Source organism: Ursus americanus, chromosome 7 (assembly GCF_024610735.1).
Source record: "Ursus americanus isolate L20-20 chromosome 7, mUrsAme1.1.p, whole genome shotgun sequence".
In the NCBI taxonomy this organism is placed as follows: Eukaryota; Metazoa; Chordata; class Mammalia; order Carnivora; family Ursidae; genus Ursus; species Ursus americanus.
This window is the reverse complement of record NC_142133.1, coordinates 23,440,103-23,465,415: the sequence shown is the minus strand read 5'-3', so window position 1 is coordinate 23,465,415 and position 25,313 is coordinate 23,440,103. Positions and strand designations below refer to the sequence as shown.

Below are 25,313 nucleotides of genomic sequence, written 5' to 3'. Positions count from 1 at the left end.
ATTAAAGGCATTTAAAAAAACATGTATAGTACATGGGTCCTGAAAGAATTGGATAAATGTTAACTAAAAAGGCAACCAGTAGGGATTTGTAACATATAAAGCAAATTCTTTCTCTATTTGCAGACTAAGGAAAGTTCCTAAGGTAAAACATTGAAGGTGATTACTGTTAATCTTAAAAGCATTACTCAGACCTTTTCATAATATGGCTGGATTTGTGAGTAACATAATACAATAGAGAGCTAATCACAAAGCACTATTGCTGTGATAGAAAGCAAATTAAGGGGCGCCTGGGTGGCACAGCGGTTCAGCGTCTGTCTTCGGCTCAGGGCGTGATCCCGGCGTTATGGGATCGAGCCCCACATCAGGCTCTTCCGCTATGAGCCTGCTTCTTTCTCTCCCACTCCCCCTGCTCGTGTTCCCTCTCTCGCTGGCTGTCTGTATCTCTGTCGAATAAATAAATAAAATCTTTAAAATAAAATAAAATACCCCTAAAAAAAAAAAAGAAAGCAAATTAAGTTCTCAATAACAATATGTTTGAGATATAATACTTGTGTCTCTCCTACTTGAGAATATTTATCTACTTTCCTTGCTTGAGGACTAAATAGTTCAGCATCAACTCCCTTGGTTTACTACCATAGTTAACTGATTTGATACTATGAATTGAAGAGAAATCTTATCTTCCAAAAAGAGAAAACCTTTGTTTTGGTTTGTCTTTCTCTCTATAGAAAAATTTCCAGAGGCTGATACATATGAAATAATAGAATCCTTCAACGTTGTTGCAAAGGAGGTTTTTAGAAGTATTATTTTGAATGAATACAAAAGGTAAATAATATCCTTTTTTGATGGAATTGAAGTATGTGCTTCTGTAAGTTGCCTTGAAAGTGGCAACTTGATCAAAGCAAGGAACTGGTTTTTTTCAAGTAAACATTAAAAAATTATGATCTTTCATATACAGATGTTGAAAAGTGTGTGGATGTGTCTGACTGTTTCTCTGTGGGACTTGTGTGTAGAGCAGTGCTTCCCAACTCTGAATGAACATCAGAATTGCCTGCAGAACTTCTTTAACAGTACAAGTGTATGGGTCACAACCGGAGATTCTGATTCAGTGGGATTTAGTGTAGGGATCGGGTACCTGTATTATTTTTTAAAGTTCTTAAAGTTCCGCAGGTGATACGACACACAACTGGGGTTGAGAACTTCCAGGAATTAGGAATAAGAGATAATAGGTGATATTTCTGATTTTGATCACTGCTTTACATACTTCTTTCCTTTATGACTATAGGTGCGATGGTCGGGATTTGACTTCACTTAGGAATATAAATTGTGAGGTAGATATGTTTAAAACTCTTCATGGATCAGCATTATTTCAGAGGGGACAAACACAGGTAATATATGTAAAAAGCTATAATTATTTGCTGATTCCGGGTTGCTTAATCAGATCTAATAGAAGCACATTATGTAGACACTATAGATTTTTATCCTATGGAATTTATTAATACCTGATTTTTAAAAAAATATTTTTAACAGCTTTTTTGAGGTATAATCGCCATCCAAGAAACTCCACCTACTTAAAGTGTATGTTTAATAGGTTTTTATGTGTGCACAACTGGGAAACTCACCAAAGTCAAGATAATGAACATATCGATCACCCCCAAAAGTTTCCTCCTGCTTCTCTATAATTATACCCTTCTTCCTGGTCCCCTCCTCTTCCCTAGGCAACTGCTTTTGTCACTATAAATCGGTTTGCATTTTTTAGAATTACCTGGTATCTTTATCGTATTTTTCTTTTAATCTTGATGCACAAAACTGAGTCACTCGTACTCTTTAGTTTATGGCATATTGTCATTTTTGGTCTGTTCAGGGCCCTCATTTGTTTTCTGTATTTAGTCCTATTCTTTTCCCTTACTTTAGCACCTATTCTCTTGTATTTAACATATGTGTATCCAATTGTTTTGTGTATGGTATTTGCTTTATACCTCCTCCTTTTTCTTATATAAATCACTATAATTTTGCCAGTCAGATGGGTACCAGGTGGTATTCCTTGCTTTTGTTTGTATTTCCCTGTGAGGCTCAGGATCTCTTTGTATCATAGCCAGTCACCTTGGTCACTGCATAAATCGGACCGTGGGGGGCTGCACACCTTCCAGGGCTCTCCTGTCACCATAGACAGTGTCCCTGAACTTGCACAGTATGGTGGCCCTGGTTCAGGTTTGCTCTTTTGTGAATTATCTGGTTGTATCCTTTTTTTCCTCCTATATTTAAGTGATTTTTTACGTGTTTTAACATTAATCCTTTTCAGTAACCACAATTTGAATATATTATCTCCCTCTTTATCCTAAGCCTTTTAACTTTGCTTGTGGTAACCTACTCTTTGTCTAGAGTAAACCTGACATCTTTAGTTTTGATGTAGTTAATCCTTCCCTTTTTTATTTTGTGATTTATGTTTTTAAAGTCTTATTTAAGAAATCTTTACTACCTCCAAAGTCACAAAATTAGGCACCTAGTTTTTCTATTAACTTTCTAGTTGTAGCTATCAAATTTAGACAATTAATGCAAGATTTGCAGTTTACTCTTAGATATGGTGTGAGATGGGAACCTCCAGAGTGAGCCAATTTTACAACCCATTTACTAATAATTCATTTTTCCTGTTGACTTGTAATGTCAATTTATCTATATTCAAAGTTTATAAATAGATTTTTGAACTATATTCTCTTCCATTGTTCTGTGAATTTCCTGGGCCAATGTCACAGTGTTTTAGCTACTGTGGTTTGTGGGTATGTATTAATAGATGAGAAGCAAATCTTCCCTTTTTATTCTCCCTTGCCCCTCAAAATTGTCTTAGCTATTCTGGTACATTTGTTCCTTCATTTGCATTTTAGTATTATATTAAGTTCTGGGGGGAAAATCTTTTCTTTAGATTGGTATTGCACTGAATTTATAAATTAACTTGAGAGAGAAATTATATTTTTACAACTTAAATCACAGTCTTTTCAATAGTCTCACTCTTGATTCAGGTTTTCTTTTATGCCTTTTAATAAATTTTTAAAAATAACTCCATTAAGATATCCTGCCTACTTCTGTTAGCTATTCTGACAACCTTGGCCTTTTAAAGAGTGTTAAGTCCATTAATGTTCAATTTAATTATTGATGTGATTGAATGTAGCCTGTCATTTTATTATTTGTTTTTGTTTGCCCCGTTTTTTATTTTCTATTTTGCCTTCTTTTGGGATTAATTGAATATTTTTTTAAATTCCATTTTAATATGTCTCGTTTTTTTAGCTATACCTTTGCATTATTTTTTTAGTGGTTACTATAGAGAATACAGTATATATCCTTAACTTTTTTGTACTACTTCACACACTATGCTGTAGTTGTCTTATGTGTTACATGTACATATTACAAACTCCACAAGGCAGTGTTATACTTGTATTTTAAACAGTCATGTATTTTCAGAAGTTATGAGGGAAAAGACAGTCTTCTTTATTGACCTGTGTATTTATAATTTCTGATGCTTTGTGTTTCTTCCTGAAGATCCTAATTTCCATCTAGTATTGTTTTCTTCAATCTAATGAGACTTTCTCTACTGTTGTCTTGTGGGCCTTCTGACAACAAATTCTTTTATTTCATTTATCTGAAGATGTCTTTATTTTGCCTTTATGTACAAAGAATGTTTTTTGCAAGACTTAGATTCTGGGCTGGTGCTTTTTTCTTTTAGCACTTAAAAGAATACTCTACTCTTTTTTATTTTTTATTTTTTTCCTAATAGAAAGTCAGGATGCATCCAAATCATTGTTCCCTGTTTACTATTTATTGTCTTCATCTGGGTGCTTTCCAGATTTTCTTTCTGTTTTGTTTTTCAATAATATAACTATGAAAAGTGTAGTTTTCTTTGCATTTATCATACTAAGAGTTTCCTGAGCTTGAACCTGTAAATTTGTGTCTTTCATCAAACTTTAGGGATTTCAGCTATAATTTTTTCAAATATTTTTTCTACCTTAGTCTCTTATCTTTCCTTATGGGATTGTAAGTATATATGTTAGTCCTTTTGAAATTGTCCTGCAGGTCCCTGAGGATATGTTTTCCCTACCCCACCCGACACCCCTTTTTCTTTGTTCTTTAAATTTGGCAATTTCTATTAATCCATTTTCATTGACTCTTGTCATCTCCTTTCCATCATAAAATAATGTATCTTTCATTTTTAGAATTTCCATTTGTTTTCCTTTATATCTTTGAGTATAATTATAAGAGCTATTGAAAATCCTTGTCTGTTAATCCAACATCTGAATTAGCTTGGAGCAATCTACTCATTATCTTTTCTCTTGAGAATGGGTACCATTTCCTATTTTTCTGTAGGTTGTATCCTGGATGTTGTGAATGATGCATTGTTGAGTTTGGATTACATTATGTTCCTCCAGAGAAGACTGGATTTTTTTTTTTTTTAAAGATTTTTTTAATTTATTTATTTGACAGAGATAGAGACAGCCAGTGAGAGAGGGAACACAAGCAGGGGGAGCGGGAGAGGAAGAAGCAGGCTCATAGCGGAGGAGCCTGATGTGGGGCTCGATCCCACAACGCCGGGATCACGCCCTGAGCCGAAGGCAGACGCTTAACCGCTGTGCCACCCAGGCGCCCCCGGATTTTTTTTTAAATAGGCAGTTTTATTGGCTGGACCTTTACTTATTTTTTTAAACTTTATTTTATTTAAATTCAATTAATCAACATATAGTGTATTACTAGTTTCAGAGGTAGAGTTCAGTGATAGATCAGTTGCATATAACACCCAGTGCTCATTACATCACATGCCCTTTTTAATGTCCATCACCCAGTTACCCCTTCCTCCCCACCCCTCCCCCCTTCCAGCAACTCTGTTTGTTTCCTATAGTTAAGAGTCTCTTATGGTTTGTCTCCCTCTCTGATCCCGTCTTATTTTATTTTTCCCTCCCTGGCTGGACCTTTATTGAAGCTTCCTTTATAGCCAGGTTTTACAAACATATCTTCCTCTTCCTGTCCTCCCTCAGTACTTGGAGTACAGTGCTTTACATATGTAGTCTGTGATGTTAGATCTTTGGATTACTGAGATTTGTACATAATTCTCATATTTATAGAATTAATAAATGTTTACTGTATTAAGTAGCATGGCAAGCGTTGTATAGAATTTACTTATCCCATTCCTTTAATAGCTAATTGGGTTCTTGAAATATTTTTAGTTTTCCTCTTCATTGTTAGTAAATTAAAGCCTGACAGTTTTTTTTCTTATTACTTTAGGTGCTTTGTACTGTTACATTTGATTCATTAGAATCCAGTATGAAGTCAGACCAAATTATAACAGCCATAAAGTAAGTTATGTTATTTGTTAAGCTTTAAAGTATGTTGGTATGTCCTAAAACATGTTTCATATGTTTTAAAGTAAGTTATGATGTTCCGCTTTATAATTGAAGCTCATGTAGTATATTATTATTCATTATTACTTTTTTAAACCTATTATTTCTGTACTTTATTTTTTTGTTTACATAATAGTGATTTTTAACATGGGTACATTCACTTTAGTCTCTATCTCTAGAACCATTCCTCAGGACAGATATGGGTAGGTTTTTCTGTTATAAATAAGAGAGTAAATAGATAAACAAGAGTCTCAGTTGCTAGAAAGAATCTGGAGGCTGTTAATAAGTAACAAAGGCTTACCTAATCCCAAGCCACATTGAAATTTATGTTCGGAAATACTTGGCTCTCCTCTGTTCCTAAAGAGTCAGTAGTAAAATCCTGTTCATCGATTTCAGATGATGAGAATTTATGTTACAGTCCTCACCAGCACTACTGCATCAGCCACAATTCTTTTCTTTGCTCAGTGCCTACCAGGGTTGCTTCCCTTTCCCTTGGTAAAGGTCTCAAGACCATAAGACTCTGCCTTCCTCTTCCTACTGCTCAACTGATGAGGCTAACCCCCAGTATCTTCAGGATAGCATCACTAATTGTTTTTCACACATCTGATAAAGTTGACAGTGCAACTGACTGCAATTGACAGTGTGTATAGGTGAGATTGTTATTGTAATCATAATCCTTTTGGGGGAGCTCTTAAACTTTGTATTTTAAATTCCCATCTGAGCCCAAACTTGGTTGCCCTGCCCTTCTTCTTCACTTTGACTCCTTTCTCTTCTAAAAGGCAACACAGCTTCATAAGAAAGAGCACTGGTCTTGGCCAGGGTACCTCTTTATGTTCTACTTAGGTCTGTAACCTATGTAAATGAGAGGGCACATATCAGTCAACCATGCTGGCCTTTGGTTTCTTCATCTTATAAAATGCAGGTGCTGTGCTAATGATCTGTATCCTCCTTTCAAGCCCCCAGAATCTGTTATTCCTTTGTCTTCTGTAATCAGGTTTTTAGATTTCTCTTCCTGAGACTGTGGTTTATGGTATGCAGATTCAGCCCTAACCCAGGACTTTTTCAAGCCTCTCTGCACAGAGAGGTGCCTTTTGTAATTACACCGTCCCAAAGGGGACACTATTTGTGCTAAGACACTGTATATGCCAGTCTTTTCCTCAGTTAAAGATAAATCTGGTTTCCTGCTTCCAGGAATTCTGCTTCTTCTCATCCTTATTTTCCCCATTGTTCTAGATACAGTCATAATATTTCTCATTTCAAACCCTGAAAAAAATCTTTTCCTGTCTGATCTCCTGGTTGTTCTCCCCTATATCATTTCAGTTACTGATCTTCATTTCACATACTGATGAGAGAAAGATCATCATTCTGAGATTTAACTAATGTGTTTATAACATTTAAGGTTCTCTTAGTAGTCACTAATGCTTAAAAATAAATGTCTGTTGTCTTAGTATAGACAAATAGAATAAGTGTTTCTATTTGAAGCAAAATTATTTTTCTAAAAATTTTTGTAAAATTCATTCATAAAACCCCAGAAAAATATACTGTCTCTGATATTCATCCTTCTAATTCTTCTGGTTTTCAATTTCAGATCAACTCTCTTTAATATGTAATTATTTTTTAAAATCCCCTTAAATCTTTTTTAGTTGCTTATTGGAGTTATTTTTTTGTATCTATATGATGTTTTTAATATTATGCTTTTTGTTTTTAGTGGAATAAAAGATAAAAATTTCATGCTGCACTATGAGGTAAGGTGAATTTTATCCCCAGTATTTTATTATGAAAAATTTTCAGGACATAGGAAAGTTGAAAGAACTTTAGAGTGAATACCCATACCCACTGCCTAGGTTCTACTATTAACATTTTACTATGCTGGTTTTATATATCTGTTAAGGTGAGTTTGGGCATGTTCTTTTATTGCATGCAGAAGGGAATTTAGAGAAATAAGTCATAGTGTTCAATCAGTAACTTCATGTTCTGAATCATACATAAAAGTTAAAGTAGAGTAGACAATTTTATTTTAGTCAAGAAAGAGTTGTACACATTCACCAGTATCAAACAAAAGTGGGGCTTTTCAAATACCTCAAATGACAAATCACCTCCTCCCTTCAGTTCATTTAAATGTTCATATTTTTACTCAGTTGATTAGTAGTAAAAGAACTCTGAAGTATTTAATATTAAATTACTTTATGTGAAACTATAGTTCGTGATTGACTTGATTTACAACTAAGTCCTAAGGCATTAGACATGACATATGCACTTCTATTTTAGTATTTGGAGCATATATGCTGGGAGGCTAGTGTGAAAGTAGCAAGTCACTTCACTTTTGAGTGACCATTGTTGGCTACCCAGAATCCCAACATCTCAATTTTGTTGAGCATGCTATAATTAATAGAGAATATACAGAACTGGAGATTTTCAAAGATTTTGAGTCCCTTATAAATAACCTGTTCTGTATATACTTGGATGCTGCAGAAGCCAGAAAGGAATTACAATTGAGTAAAGCATATCCTTTGTCATGAGCTACACAGCACATGGAATGGCAGTCTTTAAAAAGCTGTGGGGGCGCCTGGGTGGCTCAGTCGGTTAAGTGTCTGCCATCAACTCAGGTCACGATCCCGGGGTCCTGGGATCAAGCCCCACTTTGTACTCCTTGCTCAGTGGGAGCCTGCTTCTCCCTCTCCCTCTGCCTGCTGCTCCCCCTGCTTGTGCTTGTTCTCTTTCTCTCTGTGTCATATAAATAAATAAAATCTTTTTTAAAAGTAAAAAAAATAAAAAGGGCAGCTTGAAAAATGCACCTCTAGCTGATTACTGGCAACAGAAGTGAAAGAGGGGGCAGTAAAAGGATATGGGCACTTATTGCTACATCATTTCATTTTTTAAAAACTTTTTATTGTAAAATAAAACACGGATACTAAAAATGACAAAGGATGACATAATGAGTTTTTATAAGGCACCACCAAAATCAGAAAATAGAAATGTTCCCAGTCACCCCTGAAGCCCCTCCATGCTTTTCATCTCAGTCTCAACACCCTTCTTTCCCTGAAATTAACTACTCTCCTAAATTTTATAGTAATTACTTCCTTGCATTTCTAGTGTAAATCCCTAGACACTGTAATCTTGTCCATTTTTTAAAAATTTGATATTTCTGTAAGTCTCTTTTTTAACCTAAAGGTTTCTCCTCCAACAAGTTCTTTTCTTTTCAGTCTGTCTTGTTAAAGTCCCAGAGCCATTTGACCTGTATGTAGAGTTCCCTGTAGTCTGGGTATTGCTGATTACATACTAATGGTGCAATCCAACAAGTTTCTTTGTCTTTCTGTCTCCTAAAAATTGACTGCACTCCTGAAAATTGACTGCTAGATCCAGAGGCTTGAAGATTCATGTACCATTACTTCATGTACCATTTTTTTAACAAAAAATATTTTGTTAAAGAAACTGAAATTCCAAATTTTTATGGGACATTTTCCAATATTTTAAATGATTGCAACTAAGTGATATTCCTTTGAGACACTATATTGGTCAAATAAAATAGTTTGCAACCTCTGACTTAAAGAAAACCCTTACTGGAAAAGATCTGTTTCCTCAATGTGCATTTCTTTTTAAAGTTGTATATACTTTTATTATATAATACTTCATCATTGTTAATAATTTAAACATTATAGAAGTTTATGTTGTGAATTCCCATAACCATCCATTTCCCACTCTGGTTCAAATACACATTAGAAAAATAGCTACTTTTAGTAATTTGTTATCTTTTTTATATCCAGATATTTTCTGTGTATATAAATGAACTTTAAAAAAAATGGGATTGTACTATTTTGTAACTTCTTTTATTATTTTGGTACTGTATCTTAGATATCTTTCCATGTCAGCTATTTATGTATTTGTTTTTGTTTGTTTTTAAAGTTTCCTCCTTACGCCACTAATGAAATTGGCAAGGTCACTGGTGTGAATAGAAGAGAACTTGGGCACGGTGAGTACAAATCTATAAACTTACAGGTATTCTTATGGTATTCTTATGGGGACTTAGTACATTTATGCTTATTATTTTCTATTCTAATTTAGGTGCTCTTGCTGAGAAAGCTTTGTATCCTGTTATCCCCAAGGATTTTCCTTTCACCATAAGAGTAACATCTGAAGTCCTAGAGTCAAATGGTAGGATATTAAATTAAATTTTTCCTCCAGTCAAAAAGACCAGAATTCCCTGTTATATTCTTAACTTTCCATAACTAATGTTACTTATTAACTTATTAATGTGCTTATTACCACAGTGCCCAAAACCCACAACAAAAGAAAAATGTGTTTAGTTAATCATACACGGCCTAAATCTCTTTTTTAGCTAATGAGATATTTTGAAACCAATATAAAACAAATATGTATCTTAATGTATCTTTTAAAACAAATCCAGTTGGGATTATTTGTTTATTTTTATAAACCATAGAGGCAAGGCCAGCTTCAAGAGAGAAAGGGCCAAAAGAGAGTCATCCATTAGGCAGGGGACACCTATCAAGTATCACAGATAGAAGTAGACAGCACAGAGAGAGGGGTTGGGCTAAAAGATCAAATTTAGGGATGCCTGGGTGGCTCAGTCAGTTAAGTGTCTGCTTTCGGCTCAGGTCATAATCCCAGGGTCCTGGGTGGAGTCCTGCATCGGGCTCCTTGCTCAGCGGGGAGGCCTGCTTCTCCCTCTGTCTGCCGCTCCCCCCCCAAATGAATAAAATCTTTATTTTTTTTTTTAAAGATTTTATTTATTTATATGACAGAGAGACAGCCAGCGAGAGAGGCAACACAGCAGAGGAGTGGGAGAGGAAGAAGCAGGCTCCCAGCAGAGGAGCCCGATGTGGGACTCGATCCCGGAATGCCGGGATCACGCCCTGAGCCGAAGGCAGACGCTTAATGACTGCGCTACCCAGGCGCCCCTGAATAAAATCTTTAAAAAATATATTTTAAAGGATCAAATGTAAATTAAAATTAAGTACCCAGGTCAAGTCAAGGTATGGCCATTAGAGACAGAAAGGTCACAGAGATGGTCATAATATTTAAAACAACAACAACAAAAAAAAAACCTTCTGAATTTAAACAAGAGACTTTCTATTCTCTACAGGGTATGACTAGGCTATAACTTAGGGTCCAGTGAGAGAACCAGAGCCTGTATCTTTAACTGCCTTCTGATTAAGCAACAAAAGAGGCATGGTAGTTTTTCTGGGAGGTTTCTTAGAATCTATAGCACTGCTCTCCAATAGAACTTCATGTGCTAATGGAAGTTATCTCTATGCTATGCAGTTGAGGGACTGAGTTTATTTCAATTATTAAATTTAGTAGCTATATGTACCTAATGGCTGTTATACTGGACTGTGTAGTCCTATAGTTTGTGGTTTCACAGAGCTTGCCTTAATTGCTTTTAAAAAGAAAGAAGGAAAGAATACTGAATATTTATAAGGAAATAACCAGTAGTATCAGCTTTCTACATTTAAAAAAGTCAGTATATTATAAAGCAAGTATTTTTTGTTTCTATAGGATCATCTTCAATGGCATCTGCATGTGGTGGAAGTTTAGCGTTAATGGACGCAGGTAAAAGAATTATGTGTCAAAACTACTTAGGCTTTATCTGTATTTGATGAGTATAAAATATAAGATCTCTTTAAAATTGGATTTTGGTAGGATCTGGAGAAGTCAGATTAGAGATTACCAAACCAGGCCAGAACAAGATAGTTAAAACATACAGCTTCAAGTATACAGATAATTACTAGAATTCTTATCTTTGGCAAAAGGGAGGACACTGAAATTATTTACTTGCCTTGGTGATCCAGTGAGCTTTCTCACCTTCCAAAAGGTAAAGAGCTCTGCAGTTGATTCCATTCACCAATGACGTTTGGACCAGCAAGCAGAAGTATTTAGGACCAGTAAAGGAAAGTAACCATGTAATCTTCCAGTCAATTTGCACACCATGAGAACAATACCACCCACAGAAGGGTATGGAGAATTTTAGGAAGAAAGACTGTAGGAGGTTCAGTATAATCTCTTGGTTTGAAACACCAAAAGGGAAAGAGTCAACATGTTTAAGAGGCTCTGAAAGCAATTTCTGTATCTCACCAATGATGCTGTTCAAAAAGAAAGACAAAAGGAACCTAAGATACTCAAGAGGCTGCAAGGAGCTCCGTCTAAGTCCACACATTTATAGTACAGAAAAACAGAAAGATAGGATACTATAACCAAGGATGAGATAAAAGAATCGTGTGAATATATAATAACACTGTCTAGAAAGATGAAATCTTAAACCGAAGCAAAAAAAAAGTAAAGGTACTTTTCTATTTGTGTTCAGTGCCAAAAAAACATAAGCTGATATTTAAGGTTGCTGGTAAAATACTTTTTCTGTTTTCACCTTCATGCATTCATTCAACCAGTCTTTACTAGATGCCACCCCTGTGCCAAGCACTGACTTAGCCCTTGGAACACAGCAATGAACAAAACAAAGTCCCTATCCTGCATTCAGTCAGTCCTACATTTTCATATTGGAAAACAACATGTTCTCGAAAAGGTGAACTGAAAAATAAAGTAAAAAGAGATCATAAGAGAGTCTTTAACTGCTTTAAATGAATTCAGATCTTTTGGTCTAGACAAAAACCCAACCTAAGATGAGAACTTCAGGATGAGATAACTGACCGATGTTGGCAGTATTTGAAAAATCAGAAAATAGTATACTAAGGACACGAAAGTTCTTAATTTTGAAAGAGTAAGGTATTTTCTGTAAAGCATAACCTAGTGAACTTGACAGTGACCCTTGGCAAAACTCTTAAATAGATTATTAAAAAAAAAAAAAGTTTGTAAGTATTTTTAGGAAGGAGGCAGCTGTGAAGAGAAGGGACCAGAAGGGACTCATTTAAAATTAATCATGTAGTAAAATAATATTCCACATTGGAAAATATTACTAGATTTGGAGAGGAGGGGGCTTGCTGCTTATATTGTATATCTAGAGTCAGCTTGGCAGCTCATGATTTTTCTATAAATGATACAAAAAATGGAGATGGATGATAGGTGCACCTTCATAACTGGTTGAAGCATGAGCAGAGGAGACAAGCGAATCTGATCTGTAGGATGGTTTGGTCACGTGGAATGCTTGAGGATGTTTCCTTCTAAATCCTGTCCCTTTCAATGTTTTTATTATTGAATTGACTTACAACACTGGCCTGCTGATAAAAAGGATACTGTTAAAAGGAATGGGTGACTGATATATTAAATGGCAATTTTGATCTCTAAAAAAATGTTAACAGGATAAAAAAAAAAGCCCAATAGGAAAAAAAAAATGAATTTGACAAGAATGAATGTCAAGTTGTGTGGGAAAAGCCAACAAAGGGTATGCAATTCATCTCAAACACATGAGTGCCTGTCATTCCTCACATCAGGCCCTGTCTTGCTTCAGGGATACAAATGGTACCCATTTTCTAAAAAGCTTTTAGATGTGAAAAACATATACTAACAGATCAAGAAGTCAGACAGCTAAAAGACACAAATATGTACAATATGAAGAATTAGGTTGAAGGTAATTAGCTTCGTAGAGACAGCTACATTTTATCTGGTTTCTAAAGGTTGAGTAGTTGATCTGTCATTAGGAGCAGGGCCCATAGTTCATGTGAAAGGAACAACATGGGCAAAGTTATGAAGCAGTATAGGATGTTTCTGAAATGTATTTGAAAAAATTAATAAATTGGGACCAGATTTTAAAGGTCATTGTTATGTTAAGGATTTTGAACTTAAAGCTAATATTTCACAACTCAGGATTCTATGAACTAGTGTTCCTGCTGGATGTTGATTATTGTGTACCATGAAAAAAAATCAATCTGTTCTAAAGTACATTTCAGCAGGGTTAAGCAGGTTTATTTAATATAAGTTAAATAAACTTTAATATGCTAATGTGAATTCTGAATCTCTGGGAACAGGATATGTACTATTTCCCAAATGTTTTTGACCACAGAACAAGTATAAAATTTCCTAAAAGCAGATAATTGGGAACTTAGGAGAATTTTATGTAGAGGAACGGTGTGATTTGAATCTGACTTTTTCTTCTTTTTGGTAGTTTTTCCCAGCTTAGGTGATAGACCTAGAGGATGAAAAGGGAGAGAATGGAAACTTGGGGTGGGGTGGGGGGGACTAAAATTGGGGAAACCAGGCAGGGAGAATGTTGTCAGAGCAAGAAACAATGCAGACTTCGACTAAAGGAGTAGCAATTGATGTTTCAGTATTTAGGGGAAAGAACAACTTCCTAAAAAAATTTAAAGGACAAACTATCAGATCTTTGTGACTTTATATAGGAAATGAGGAAAGAAATGTTGATTCTGGCATGAGTGTCTTAGTTGCATTCAACCAACATAAGAAAGGCAAGACAGAAAGGATTTATTGGGTGTGATTACATTTTGAATATATGTACATACATATAAAGTGTTTTGGGGACATTTAGCTGGAAATGTCCAATAGGCAAATTGGCTATACAGGTCTAGGGCTTATTAGCAAAGAGAATTTTAGGTCATCAACATTAAAAGTTAAGGTTAAAAACCATGAGCATAAGTGAGATTGCTTACAGGATATGAAATGAGATCCCCTGCCACACTCCTTTGTAACAGGTAAGTTCCAAGTGATAAAACCTTAAACGTTTTGTAAAAAAAGGAAACATGGAAGATTTTATCAAAATCTTAGGAAAAACCTTTCTAAAGCAAAATCCAGGAACCATGATTACATATAACTTTTCAAATTCTGTATAGAAAAATAAATCACAATAAACAAAGTCAACTGACTAGGAAATAAGATATTTCCTTTACTATTCTATATTTATAATTAACAAAGATCTGTTGTCCATATTGAAAGAGCTTTTATAAATCATTAAGAAAAAGACTAACAAGTAGGAAAATGGTTGAAGGGCATGAACAGGCAAAATATAAGGGGTGCCTGGATAGCTCACATAGTTAAGTGTCCAACTCCTGATCTCAGCTTGGGTCTTGATCTCAGGGTTGTGAGTTCAAGCTCCACGTTGGGCTCCACACTGGGCGTGGAGCCCCAATAAATAAATAAATAAATAAATAAATAAATAAATAAATAAATAAATCTGCTTATAAACATTTTTTAAAAAGTTTAATCTCATTCATAAAAAATCAAATTAAGAACAATAAGCTACCATTTTTACCCTTTACAGTCAAAAGATATGACAGGAATTAACAAGAAAGTAGAACAGCAGGCACCCTCACATACTGCTGGTGAAAATACAAAATGCTACAACTCTGGAAGGCAGTTTGACAGTTTTATAAATCCATTCAGGGACTACTAAGCAGCCTTTCAAAAGAATAAAGTGGAACTTTGTGTGGCATTATGTGTCAAAATCCAAGGTATGTTATTAAGTGGAAAAAAGCAAGGTGCATTCACTATGATTCCATAAGTAAAGAAAATAAAAGATTACACTTGGATTCATATTTGGGCACAGATTTTCTGGGAGGATACATAAAAAAAAACCTACCGATGGCTTTCATGGAAAGGCTAGAAGGATTTACCAACAAAATGGTTACTTTTTCAAAAAAAGATAAACATACCAAAAGTAAAAAGACAAATGGATTTCAATAAGAGTTAAGTTTGCTATTTTTATACAGGTTTTTGTGAGAACAGTGATTACCTGTTTAGAATTGTTTTAAGGGGCTTTTATCATATGCTTAAGAAGAAATGAGGTAGATAGATCACCTTTCCAGCTTAGTTCTGATGATGTCAAATTTAAAACACCACTCACATTAAAATAAATATCAATGGAATGATAAATATGCATGTTAGCCTGATGTACACATTACATACAAGCTCTTTTTCTCCATTACAGGAGTTCCAGTTTCATCTGCTGTCGCAGGTGTGGCAGTAGGATTGGTCACCAAAAACAATCCTGACAAGGGTGAAATAGAAGATTATCGTTTGCTGACAGATATTCTGGCAAGTATATCCATGTTTTCAAATATTCAGTGGTGAAGATGATACATATTTATAAGCACTGGATGCTTAGAAGAATAATAGTACTTGAGAAATGGAGGTCCTTGTTCTTACTTTCCTCCTCTGCATATTAGCCTTGGATTTTATACGATGTGAGTTAAAAAAAAAAAAAAATATATATATATATATATATATATATATATATATATATATATATATACACACACATACACACACACACACGCACACAGACACACAGTATAAATATCCATAATGGCTCACTTTAGGGTGATCATAAATGAATCCCTGTGCATTTATGTGGGGGCAACATGATCTTAAAGTGATTTTCTGATGAAACAGTTCTAACTTAAAAAGCCACAAATTAGAAGCAGTAGTTAATGTAGAAGATATTTCTTTGTCTTTAGTCTTAGAGGACATGGTTTTACTTCTACAGATGTTTTCTAAAATTCCTTTATAGTGACTGGGTGAATTTTGTTTTTGTTTAAAACTATATCGTAATTTCTTAAATTCCTTCAGGGAATTGAAGATTACAATGGTGACATGGATTTCAAAATAGCCGGCACCAGTAAGGGAATAACTGCATTACAGGTATTTTAAAACCTATTTTGTTTCACTTTTATAATATTTAAATAATGTCATGAATCAATATTTATATTTTTTTTTACTTTTCCACATTAGGCTGATATTAAATTACCTGGAATACCAATAAAAATTGTAATGGAGGCCATTCAACAAGCCTCAGGTAAGCTAAGCCAGTGTGCCTGATTCTCTTTCCATTATTGTTCATTTGTTCATGGAAACTATAATTCCCATTAGGCATATTAAAAATGGGCTATTATAAAATACTGCTTTGTAAAAATCTTTATGAGAGACCAGAGAAAATTCAATTTTTACAAGTTAAGTGACTCCATAAGATAAGATTTATGGAGAAAGGGGACTATAAGTAGAACTGTAAAGGTTATTAGGATATGAAGAGCTTTGATTACTAAGTTAAAGAATTTGGATTTTACTTCATAAAAACTAAGAATACTGTTATACATCATATTTATTTTATATGCAGTTGACCTTTGAACAATGTGTGCTCAAACTGCATGGGTCCACTTATACGTACGTTATGTTTTTTAAAGAGTTGACAACAAAAGCATTTATTTACAACAGCAAGGCATTTATTTACTACTGCCCATCCCACCAGACCAACTGAAGGCAGCTGGCACAGAGGTCATGCCCGCTGCACTGAGTATCCTAAGAGGCCTGCTGAGGCAATTAGCAGCCCCTGGGGGTGGGGGTGCCATGACTGGGCAGGGCTGCAGATCATCCATTGTGCTGAGAGGGTGGTCCCATCGAGCATCCAGGGCTTACCAGCAGAAGACTGGGCTGAAATGGAGAAACATGCCCAGGGTGCAGGGACAGCACTGCATAGGAAGTCCCTGCACCAAGTCGTCTGTGGCTGGTGGCATTGGGAGGGGACCCACTCCTCACCATGGCACCTCGGCCTTGAGGCCTCCTGGAGTCCAGCACACTCACATGCAGCCACAGGTGCCAGTGTATAGCCATGGGCCAGTGGTACATGTCCAGGGAGATAAGGCAGCTATATTATGCCTCCACGCAACTGTTGTAGCCTGCAGGCCATCTAGGGGTTGCCACTGCTGAGCCTAAGCCACCAGGCTGTGGAACTCTGCCATCCCAGGGCCAGCCCCCTATCCCATACCTATGCACAAATATTTTTCAATAAATATACATACAATACTATAAATATATTTTCCTTATGGTTTTCTTAACCTTTTCTTCAGTTTACTTCAAGAATATAGAGTATAATAGATATAACATACAAAATGTGTTACTTAACTGTTTTTTTGTCATGGGTAAGGCTTCCAGTCAGTAGTAGGCTCTTAGTAGTTAAGTTTTGGGGAATCAAAAGTTATATACGAATTTTTGATGCAGGGGTGGACATACCTAATCTCTAGTTGTTCAAAGGTCAACTCTAGTTATAATTTTTATGTTTTTATCTCTTACAGTGGCAAAGAAGGAGATAATACAGATTATGAACAAAACTATTTCAAAACCTCGAGCATCTAGAAAAGAAAATGGGCCTGTTGTAGGTAGTGTATTAAAGTTATTATTTATTCCGTGATAAGGTAAACATTAATATATGAAAGTATATTATTTAAATTTCTTTAAATACACAAAACAAAAATATTTTAACTATTTCTGTAGTTAAAATATTTTAAATTTGGGGAGATATTTTTAGATATTAGAACTTTCAGAAACTTTAGTCAAGTAACTATTTTTCTATTTCCCATGAAATACTTTTACATGTGTCTATGCCAAAAAAAAATCTTGACCGATCAAGATATGTTTTAGGTTCATATGTGTATTTGAATTATTTACAGTTTTCTCTGCGCTGCATTTCAGAAACTGTTCAGGTTCCATTATCAAAACGGGCAAAATTTGTTGGACCGGGTGGATATAATTTAAAAAAGCTTCAGGCTGAAACAGGTAAGAGTTGTGTATGAAGTTTGGGGGTTCAATTTTTAAATTCTTTTTAGAGAGGGAGGAGGGAAAAGAGGGGAGAGAGAATCTTAAACAGGCTTCATATTCAGCATGGACCCCAAATTGAGGGCTCGATCTCACAACCCTAAGATCATGACTTGAGCCAAAATCAAGAGTCAGACACTTAACCAACTGAGCCACCCAGGCACCCCAAGTTTGAGGTTTTAATGGTAGGCCATGTGAGTTGCCATTTTATCTCTGTTCAAAAAATATGTTTGAGATATGCAAGAAAATATATAACACTGACATGTCTTTACTGTAAGTTTTCTTAATAAATCAGATTCTTAAGTATATTCAAGAAGGATCCCCTAGAATTCATCAATTTCTTTGTGACATTTTAAAATCGAACTTTTAGAAAAATGTTTAGTTTTTCACTTTAGAGGATTTTGCTGTCATTTTCTATTCTGCTATTTCTCCCTTAGTCTTATTTAGACTCTTTATTTAAAGAGTATGTGTAGAAATAGTATGCATGGTTTTTTCTGGAAGCAATCTTTGAATTACCTAGTACTTACCAGCTTTGAGGTTATTGAAGGAAAGTGAGAAGGAGAGTAGTCTTAGCCAGCTCTTTAGATTGAGAAACTGACATGATTTCGTCCTTCATCCATTCACTACTCTAGAGTAAGAGAAAGAAGAAAAGGTGAGGAAACCATTAATTAATAATTTAATTATAATTATATAATTAATAGTAATTAAGAAAGCAAAACCAAACCCTCAAAAATTAACTTAAATATGCTTTCTTCTACCAAACTGTGAGCTCCAAGAACATAGAGACAGTGACTTGCTGTTGTTTCCCCAGGGCCTAGTACAGTGTCAGATACATAGTAGGTGTGCAATGTGTATTTGTTGGTGAATGAATCTCTTCATTCCTAAAGCAATGAGTATATATAACACAACCCTGCCCAGCTACTTGCAGGTCAGTCCCCTGCTCTCATATCTACTCCCCAAGACTAGACTCCACTAGAGTGAGCAAGTTAGCTTTAATATGTCAAATTATCTTTTTAAAAGGAGTAACTGTTAGTCAGGTGGATGAAGAAACATTTTCTGTATTTGCACCAACACCAAGTGCTATGCATGAAGCAAGAGACTTCATTACTGAAATCTGCAAAGATGATGTAAGTATAGATCTTATAATACTTCTTTCTGCATTTTGTTGCTGTTTATTCATCTTATGGCTTATTTTGCACTTACAGCAAGAGCAGCAACTAGAATTTGGAGCAGTGTATACCGCCACAATAACTGAAATCAGGTAATATCAACTAATATGCTATGCTGGTTTTTATAGGATTTACAGTATAATCACATGTTAACCTCACATTTGCATTATATATTTTGAAAGTGTAAGGTATTTAGATTTTATGTCAATTACCTACCGTAGAATCATTAATTATTTTTAAGGTATAATTTATTTTTTGTACCATTTGTTGATTTTCAATAACATGATTCTGTGATTATAATTATACTAATAGGTTCTTCTAAGTGAATTGTTTTCTTGAATCAAATTTCCCACCATTTAAATTTTCCCAATACACAGTAAAACATTTAGGCCCAAAATAGACCTAGCAATATTTCCTTTTTCTTTCTTTTTCTGATAGTTTCTTTTTGGTTTCTTTTAAAGGTAGTACTACTTAATGCCTAAGGAGCAGATTTTTTTAAATGTCAATTTCAACCTCAAAGCATTTTTTATCAGCTAAAAAGATTGACTTTTTGGGGCGAGAAAATCCCCCCCCCCTTTTTAAAGATCTTATTTATTTGAGAGAGAGGTAGTGAGAGAAAGCACAAGTCGGGAGGAGAGGGAGAAGCAGGCTCCCTGCGAACAGGGAGCCCAATGCAGGGCTCGATCCCAGGGCCCTGGGATCATGACCTGAGCCAGAGGCAGACGCTTAATGGACTGAGCCACCCAGGTGCCCCTGAAAATTTCTTTTAAGGAAAAAAATACATATGTATCAGATGTAGCCTGAGTGCTCAAAGCTATTTGAAATCAATAACAAAAGCCAGTGGAATAATTTGTTTAATATCACAGGTGAAAAAACTAAGAAACGGGATGGCTTATTTTAGTAGATTAATGAAAAAAAGACAAAAGTTTTTAATGAAATAAATATTTTATCCAACCCCCTTCCTTAAATCATTATTTAATAGGTTGATGATTAATCTACACTACTTTAAAATATTTAATGTTGTTTATCCCGCTCCTCCCCACTTGTGCTCTTACTATCTCTGTTGCTGTCTCTCTCTCAAATAAATAAAATCTTAAAAAAAAAAAATTTAATGTCATTTCAAAATGTTTGGGAAAATACTATGAAGAGAAATACAGAAGAATATATAGTCTAAAAGCTTGTCACTACACAGTTTTCCTTTATCTCTTCTCTGTCCTTTCATTCACAAGTATTTAAATACAGGGTGTAGGGGCGCCTGGGTGGCTCAGAACATCTGCCTCAGCTCAGGTAGTGACCTGGGATCGAGCCCCGTGTCAGACTCCCTGCTCTGCGGGGGAGTCTGCTTCTCCCTCTCTCTCCCCCTGCTCATGCTCTCTTTCTCACTCTCTCTCAAAGAAATAAAATCTTAAAAAAAAAAATTTAAATACAGGGTGTATGTTCAGTTGAAAAAATGAGTATCTCTTTTAGATAATCCTTTATACAATTTTATGTTGTGTGTTTACTTTGTTCTCCAATGAATACATAATCAGTTTGATTATCAGTAGATATACAGATACTGTTTTAATCAGGCTTATTTCCTTTCCAGAGACACTGGAGTAATGGTTAAACTATATCCAAATATGACTGCAGTACTACTTCATAACACACAACTTGATCAACGAAAGGTAAAAAAAAGTAACTTATTTTTTTAAAAACTGTCTTAAACTCATCATAATGAAATTACCTGGATTGGTGAGGATTAGGCAGTTTGTCCACTACTAGCCTAAGTACAGAAAACTGAAAATGACAGCGATGTTGCTGACAAAAGTTTTTACACTGTTTTACACAGATATTTATGTTTGTCCTTATATGATGGAATGGAAATACTCTTGAGTTAACACATCTAGAATTAACATATAACAGTTACTTTTTAAAAATACCTAGCTCTTGCCCTGTCTTGCCAATTTTCTTGGCCAACCAAGCATGGCAAGATAAAACTAAAAATATGAAACTACTCAAGAAAACCATAAGGGGCAGAGGATAATAGGAATGTTTGGTTTACCAAATATTGAAATATAAGGCTATACAGAATAAAATAGTGTATTGCTGACCTAGAATTAGACAATTTATACAACAGAATAGAGACCAAAAATCATCCGGTTATATACATGGGAATATAATATATACTAAAAGTTGCGTTTTCAGTCTGAAGAAACAAAGATTATTCAACACATTGTATTGGAATAACTGGTTTTCATAAAGCAGAATATCTGCTCTTTTTATTTATTTTTAAAAGATTTATTTTAGAGAAAGAACACAAGTGCATGAGTGAGAGGAGGGGCAGAGAGAGAGAAAAAGAATCTCAAACAGACTTCCCTGCTGAGTGCAGAGCCCCGTGCAGGGCTTGATCTCACGACCCTGAGATTATGAACTGAGCCAAAATCAAGAGTCAGATGCTTAACTGGCTGAACTATCCAAGTGCCCCTGACATCATTTTTAAAAAGTATATGGCAAAATTACAATAAAGTTGAAAGGCAAGTAGCAATTCGGGGGAAAAAGATGTATATAACATATGAGAGAGGCTTCATATGCACACAGTTTGTATGGATCAGTAAGAAAGGTTAGTATCAACAGCAATTTTTTTGTAATTAGAGATTTATTTTTTTTTAAGTTTAGACAGCATGGGCGAGCAGGTGGAGGAGCAGAGGGAGAGGGAGAGAATCTCCAGCAGAATCCATGCTGAGCAGAGCCCAACGCAGGGCTTGATCTCACAAGCCTGGGATCATGGCCTGAGTTGAAATGAAGAGTCAGATGCTTAAACCCACTGAGTCCCCCAGGCATCCCAACAGCAAATTTTTTAAATGCAAATAAAACTAAGTTATCATTTTTCTACTTTCAGATAGTTGAAAATTCCCAATGTGGGTAAAAATATGGAGGAAAAAATGGACATTCTCATACACTTGAGATACCGTTGTAGGAATGTAAATTGGGACAAATTTTTTGGAGTGTTTAGTAAATGTGTATGAGTATTACCTTTGGCCCTAGAAGGTTCAACATTAGGACTTTGTTCTGAGAGGATAATTTGAGTAAATGAATACGTAATTGTTGCAACAATGCAGTTACCTACAGAAGGGTTGAAAAAAATAGTACGCTGAACACCCATATACCTTACGTCTAGATTCCGTAATTATTAACATTTGCAGTACTGGAATTTAAGGGGCGCCTGGGTGGCTTAGTCAGTTAAACGTCTGCCTTCAGCTCAGGTCATGATCTCAGGTCTGGGATTGAGCTCTGCATTGGACTCTCTGCACCACAGTGAGTCTGCTTCTCCCTCTCCCTCTGTGCCTTCCATGCACTCACACACTCGTGTATGCCTGCTGTCACTCCTCCCGCCCCCAGTAAATAAAATCTTTAAAAAAATACCGGAATTTAAAACTAATTAAATGACCATCTTTAGGGGATCAGTTAAACAAATTACATAGTTTGAACACTCTGCTGTTTCATTTATTGATATAAAAGGATGTCCTCAACGTATTATTGAATGAAAAATCAACATATTCTAAAACAACAAGCTCAGTAAGGTCCATTTTTTCCAAATGCAGTACACACTAAGGAGACATTTGAAGGGATACTTTAGAGTATCAGCAGTAGTTATCTAAAAAGTAGAGGTTTGGATGATTTTTGCTCTCATTTGAATACTTACTATTTTAACCCTCTATAATCAACAGATTTTATAATCAGAAAAAACAATAAAACTTTCCACTTAAAAAAGTGTGTACTACTATGGACATTAAGAAATTATCCACAACAACTAATAGATGAATATGTTCTCTTTCAGATTAAACATCCCACTGCCCTCGGATTAGAAGTTGGCCAAGAAATTCAGGTACTTGTATTCACTTTTTTAGCCTTAAAGTTGTAAACTGTACTCGAAGTTTCATTTACTTTTTTTTCAAAAAGCTAAAAGAATCAAATCAACATCTGTGATTTATATTATTTATGTGCTGTGTTCTTTTAACTTTAGGTTCCCTTTTAAACAGACTAAGGGTTTAAGATGCAATTTTTTCCCTTAGGGAGCTTGCAGTTTAGTTAGAATAGTAGTCCAAACTCTTTAGAGCTTTTAGAAGTACATGAGGTCAGTGATAGCTATGCAGTGATTTGCAAACAGGACAGGAGAACTCTGAAAATGTAACTCTGTTAAAGGCCTTGAATGTCATATTTGAGTTGAGACTTTAATTGGTTATGTACTGCTTACAGCTAAAAACTTTTGAGTTTGATGAAAGCCATGTTGTCTGACCTTTTTTATAGTTTTTGTGAGTGGATAAAGGAAGTCAATGCCAGTCTGGTGTGGTTTGGTTTTTGGGTTTTTTTGTTTTAGTTTTAAACTTTTTTTTTTTTTTAATTTTTTTTATTATGTTAGTCACCATACAGTACATCCCTGGTTTCTGAGTAAAGTTCGATGATTCATTAGTTGCGTATAACACCCAGTGCACCATGCAATACGTGCCCTCCTTACTACCCATCACCAGTCTATCCCATCCCCTCACCCCCTCCCCTCTGAAGCCCTCAGTTTGTTTCTCAGTCCATAGTTTTGTTTGTCCATACCACATTTTGTTCCAGCTATACCTGTTACCCATGACCTGAGTAACCACGGCTTTTAGTTTATTCCCAGTCTGTAGTCCCATTGTTCAAGTAGTCTCTAGGGAAGAATAAGAACCAAGACCTAATATCTGTATCAAGTTGTGTTTTTACATCAGAAGGGACTTTAAAACTGCCACATTTCCCCTGACTTGTGTTGTCTAAAGTCAAGCCAAATAATCTCACTGTGATAGTCCTTTGAGGAATAGTGTGAATAACCTAACCATAATCCTGTATAGTTTATAATAGCATTAGGCTCAGAAAGCCTTTGTCTAGAATCATTCACCATGGTTTTCACTGTTCTTCCAGTATAGGGACCTAGCCTAGAGAAAATAAGATGGCACAGTTGAGTCTAATAGATGATTATAATAGGGCAACTAAATGCCCATCTCTTTTCTTTTTCTTATAAGGACTATTTAACCAAATTATATTTATTAACATATACCTTTACTTAGCACTAAGCTATGCTTTCAGCAAAGAAAAAACATTAATCATTGTTTTTTTGCACCATGTAAATTTAAGTATCTTCTAATTTGGATGTTGATCACTGTACTATAACTGTAAAAGTAAATTGGCTTCTTTAATACAGGTGAAATACTTTGGACGTGATCCAGCTGATGGAAGAATGAGGCTTTCTCGTAAAGTGCTACAGTCTCCAGCTACATCTGTTGTCAGAACTCTAAATGACAGAAGCAGTATTGTAATGGGAGAATCTATTTCACAGTCATCATCTAATTCTACCCGGTGATTTTTTTTTTTTTTAAGAGAATTCTAGAGTGATATTCTATAGAGCAAAATTTCAGTAGTATCTTGTAATGTGTAGATTTATATATAGCATAAATATATTCTAATGATTTGTATTAAAATACACACTTTATGTGGTCTATTTTTTTATTTCAAGAGTTAACCTATATTCTCTTATTTTTATTTACATTATATCAATAAATATTATTAAAACTAAACCATTTATACATCTTTAAAAAGATTGCCCTTTAGTTCCTATAATTCTGAAATAGCTTAAAACCTTAGAAATAATAGATCACATTTGCTACTGTAATGGATCTCTTCCTACCCGTTTTCTTTATCTTCTTTGTATACAGTAATGAGCATTTACTCTTAGTCATCTAATGGCTCACCTCTGCACAAGAGCTGTATTGGGCTACATCTGTTTCACAAACTGGAACTTGCCATATTCAAAGCCAGTTTCGTTAGTACAGTTACCGGATATAATGAGTTGAAGGAGCTAATCTGATCTGCTTTTAATGATATACCACCTTTTAAATTGGTCACAAAACCATAAATGTAGTAGAATAAATATTATAAATGGGATCCTACCTAAAATGAAGGAGTACATTTTTCAAATTTAGAAAATATATTTATTTAGAAAATACAGAAAAACCATTTACTTATCAAATAGAGCTAGGTCATTTTTTGAGTATATGTTGCAAATGTGTGGATGTTCTTGGTATAAAGGATGGAAAAATCATGATTTTCAATTAATGTCTGAAACAGTCCTAGATAGAGGCTGTTGACATAATTTTTAGTAATAGCTATAAGATGTTCATTTTAATGATTTAATATATTACATAATTCCACAAAAAAGAAGATGGCTCATGGAAGTCCTAATTTAGAATATGCA

General features: G+C 35.0%; 2 protein-coding genes across 3 annotated transcripts in view; one reads left to right on the top strand and one right to left on the bottom strand.

The window, feature by feature from the left end:
- Positions 1 to 24,551, top strand: part of PNPT1 (polyribonucleotide nucleotidyltransferase 1) — a 44,724-nt gene extending 20,173 nt beyond the window's left edge. For both annotated transcript variants that reach the window (XM_045788012.2, XM_045788013.2), the window contains exons 12-28: positions 726 to 822; positions 1,283 to 1,385; positions 5,266 to 5,336; positions 7,090 to 7,126; positions 9,285 to 9,351; positions 9,444 to 9,533; positions 10,896 to 10,949; positions 15,229 to 15,335; positions 15,870 to 15,941; positions 16,032 to 16,095; positions 17,369 to 17,452; positions 17,766 to 17,849; positions 18,909 to 19,015; positions 19,094 to 19,149; positions 20,643 to 20,721; positions 22,875 to 22,922; positions 24,264 to 24,551. In XM_045788012.2, coding sequence (XP_045643968.1) covers positions 726 to 822; positions 1,283 to 1,385; positions 5,266 to 5,336; positions 7,090 to 7,126; positions 9,285 to 9,351; positions 9,444 to 9,533; positions 10,896 to 10,949; positions 15,229 to 15,335; positions 15,870 to 15,941; positions 16,032 to 16,095; positions 17,369 to 17,452; positions 17,766 to 17,849; positions 18,909 to 19,015; positions 19,094 to 19,149; positions 20,643 to 20,721; positions 22,875 to 22,922; positions 24,264 to 24,422 — 1,379 coding nt within the window. In that variant the 3' untranslated portion in view covers positions 24,423 to 24,551. The remainder of the gene's footprint in view (positions 1 to 725; positions 823 to 1,282; positions 1,386 to 5,265; positions 5,337 to 7,089; positions 7,127 to 9,284; positions 9,352 to 9,443; positions 9,534 to 10,895; positions 10,950 to 15,228; positions 15,336 to 15,869; positions 15,942 to 16,031; positions 16,096 to 17,368; positions 17,453 to 17,765; positions 17,850 to 18,908; positions 19,016 to 19,093; positions 19,150 to 20,642; positions 20,722 to 22,874; positions 22,923 to 24,263) is intronic.
- CCDC85A (coiled-coil domain containing 85A) overlaps positions 1 to 25,313 on the bottom strand; it is a 641,780-nt gene that overhangs the window by 606,473 nt on the left and 9,994 nt on the right. The window contains exon 3 of the mRNA XM_087863416.1: positions 18,416 to 18,516. The gene's annotated coding sequence lies outside the window, so the exon portion shown is untranslated. The remainder of the gene's footprint in view (positions 1 to 18,415; positions 18,517 to 25,313) is intronic.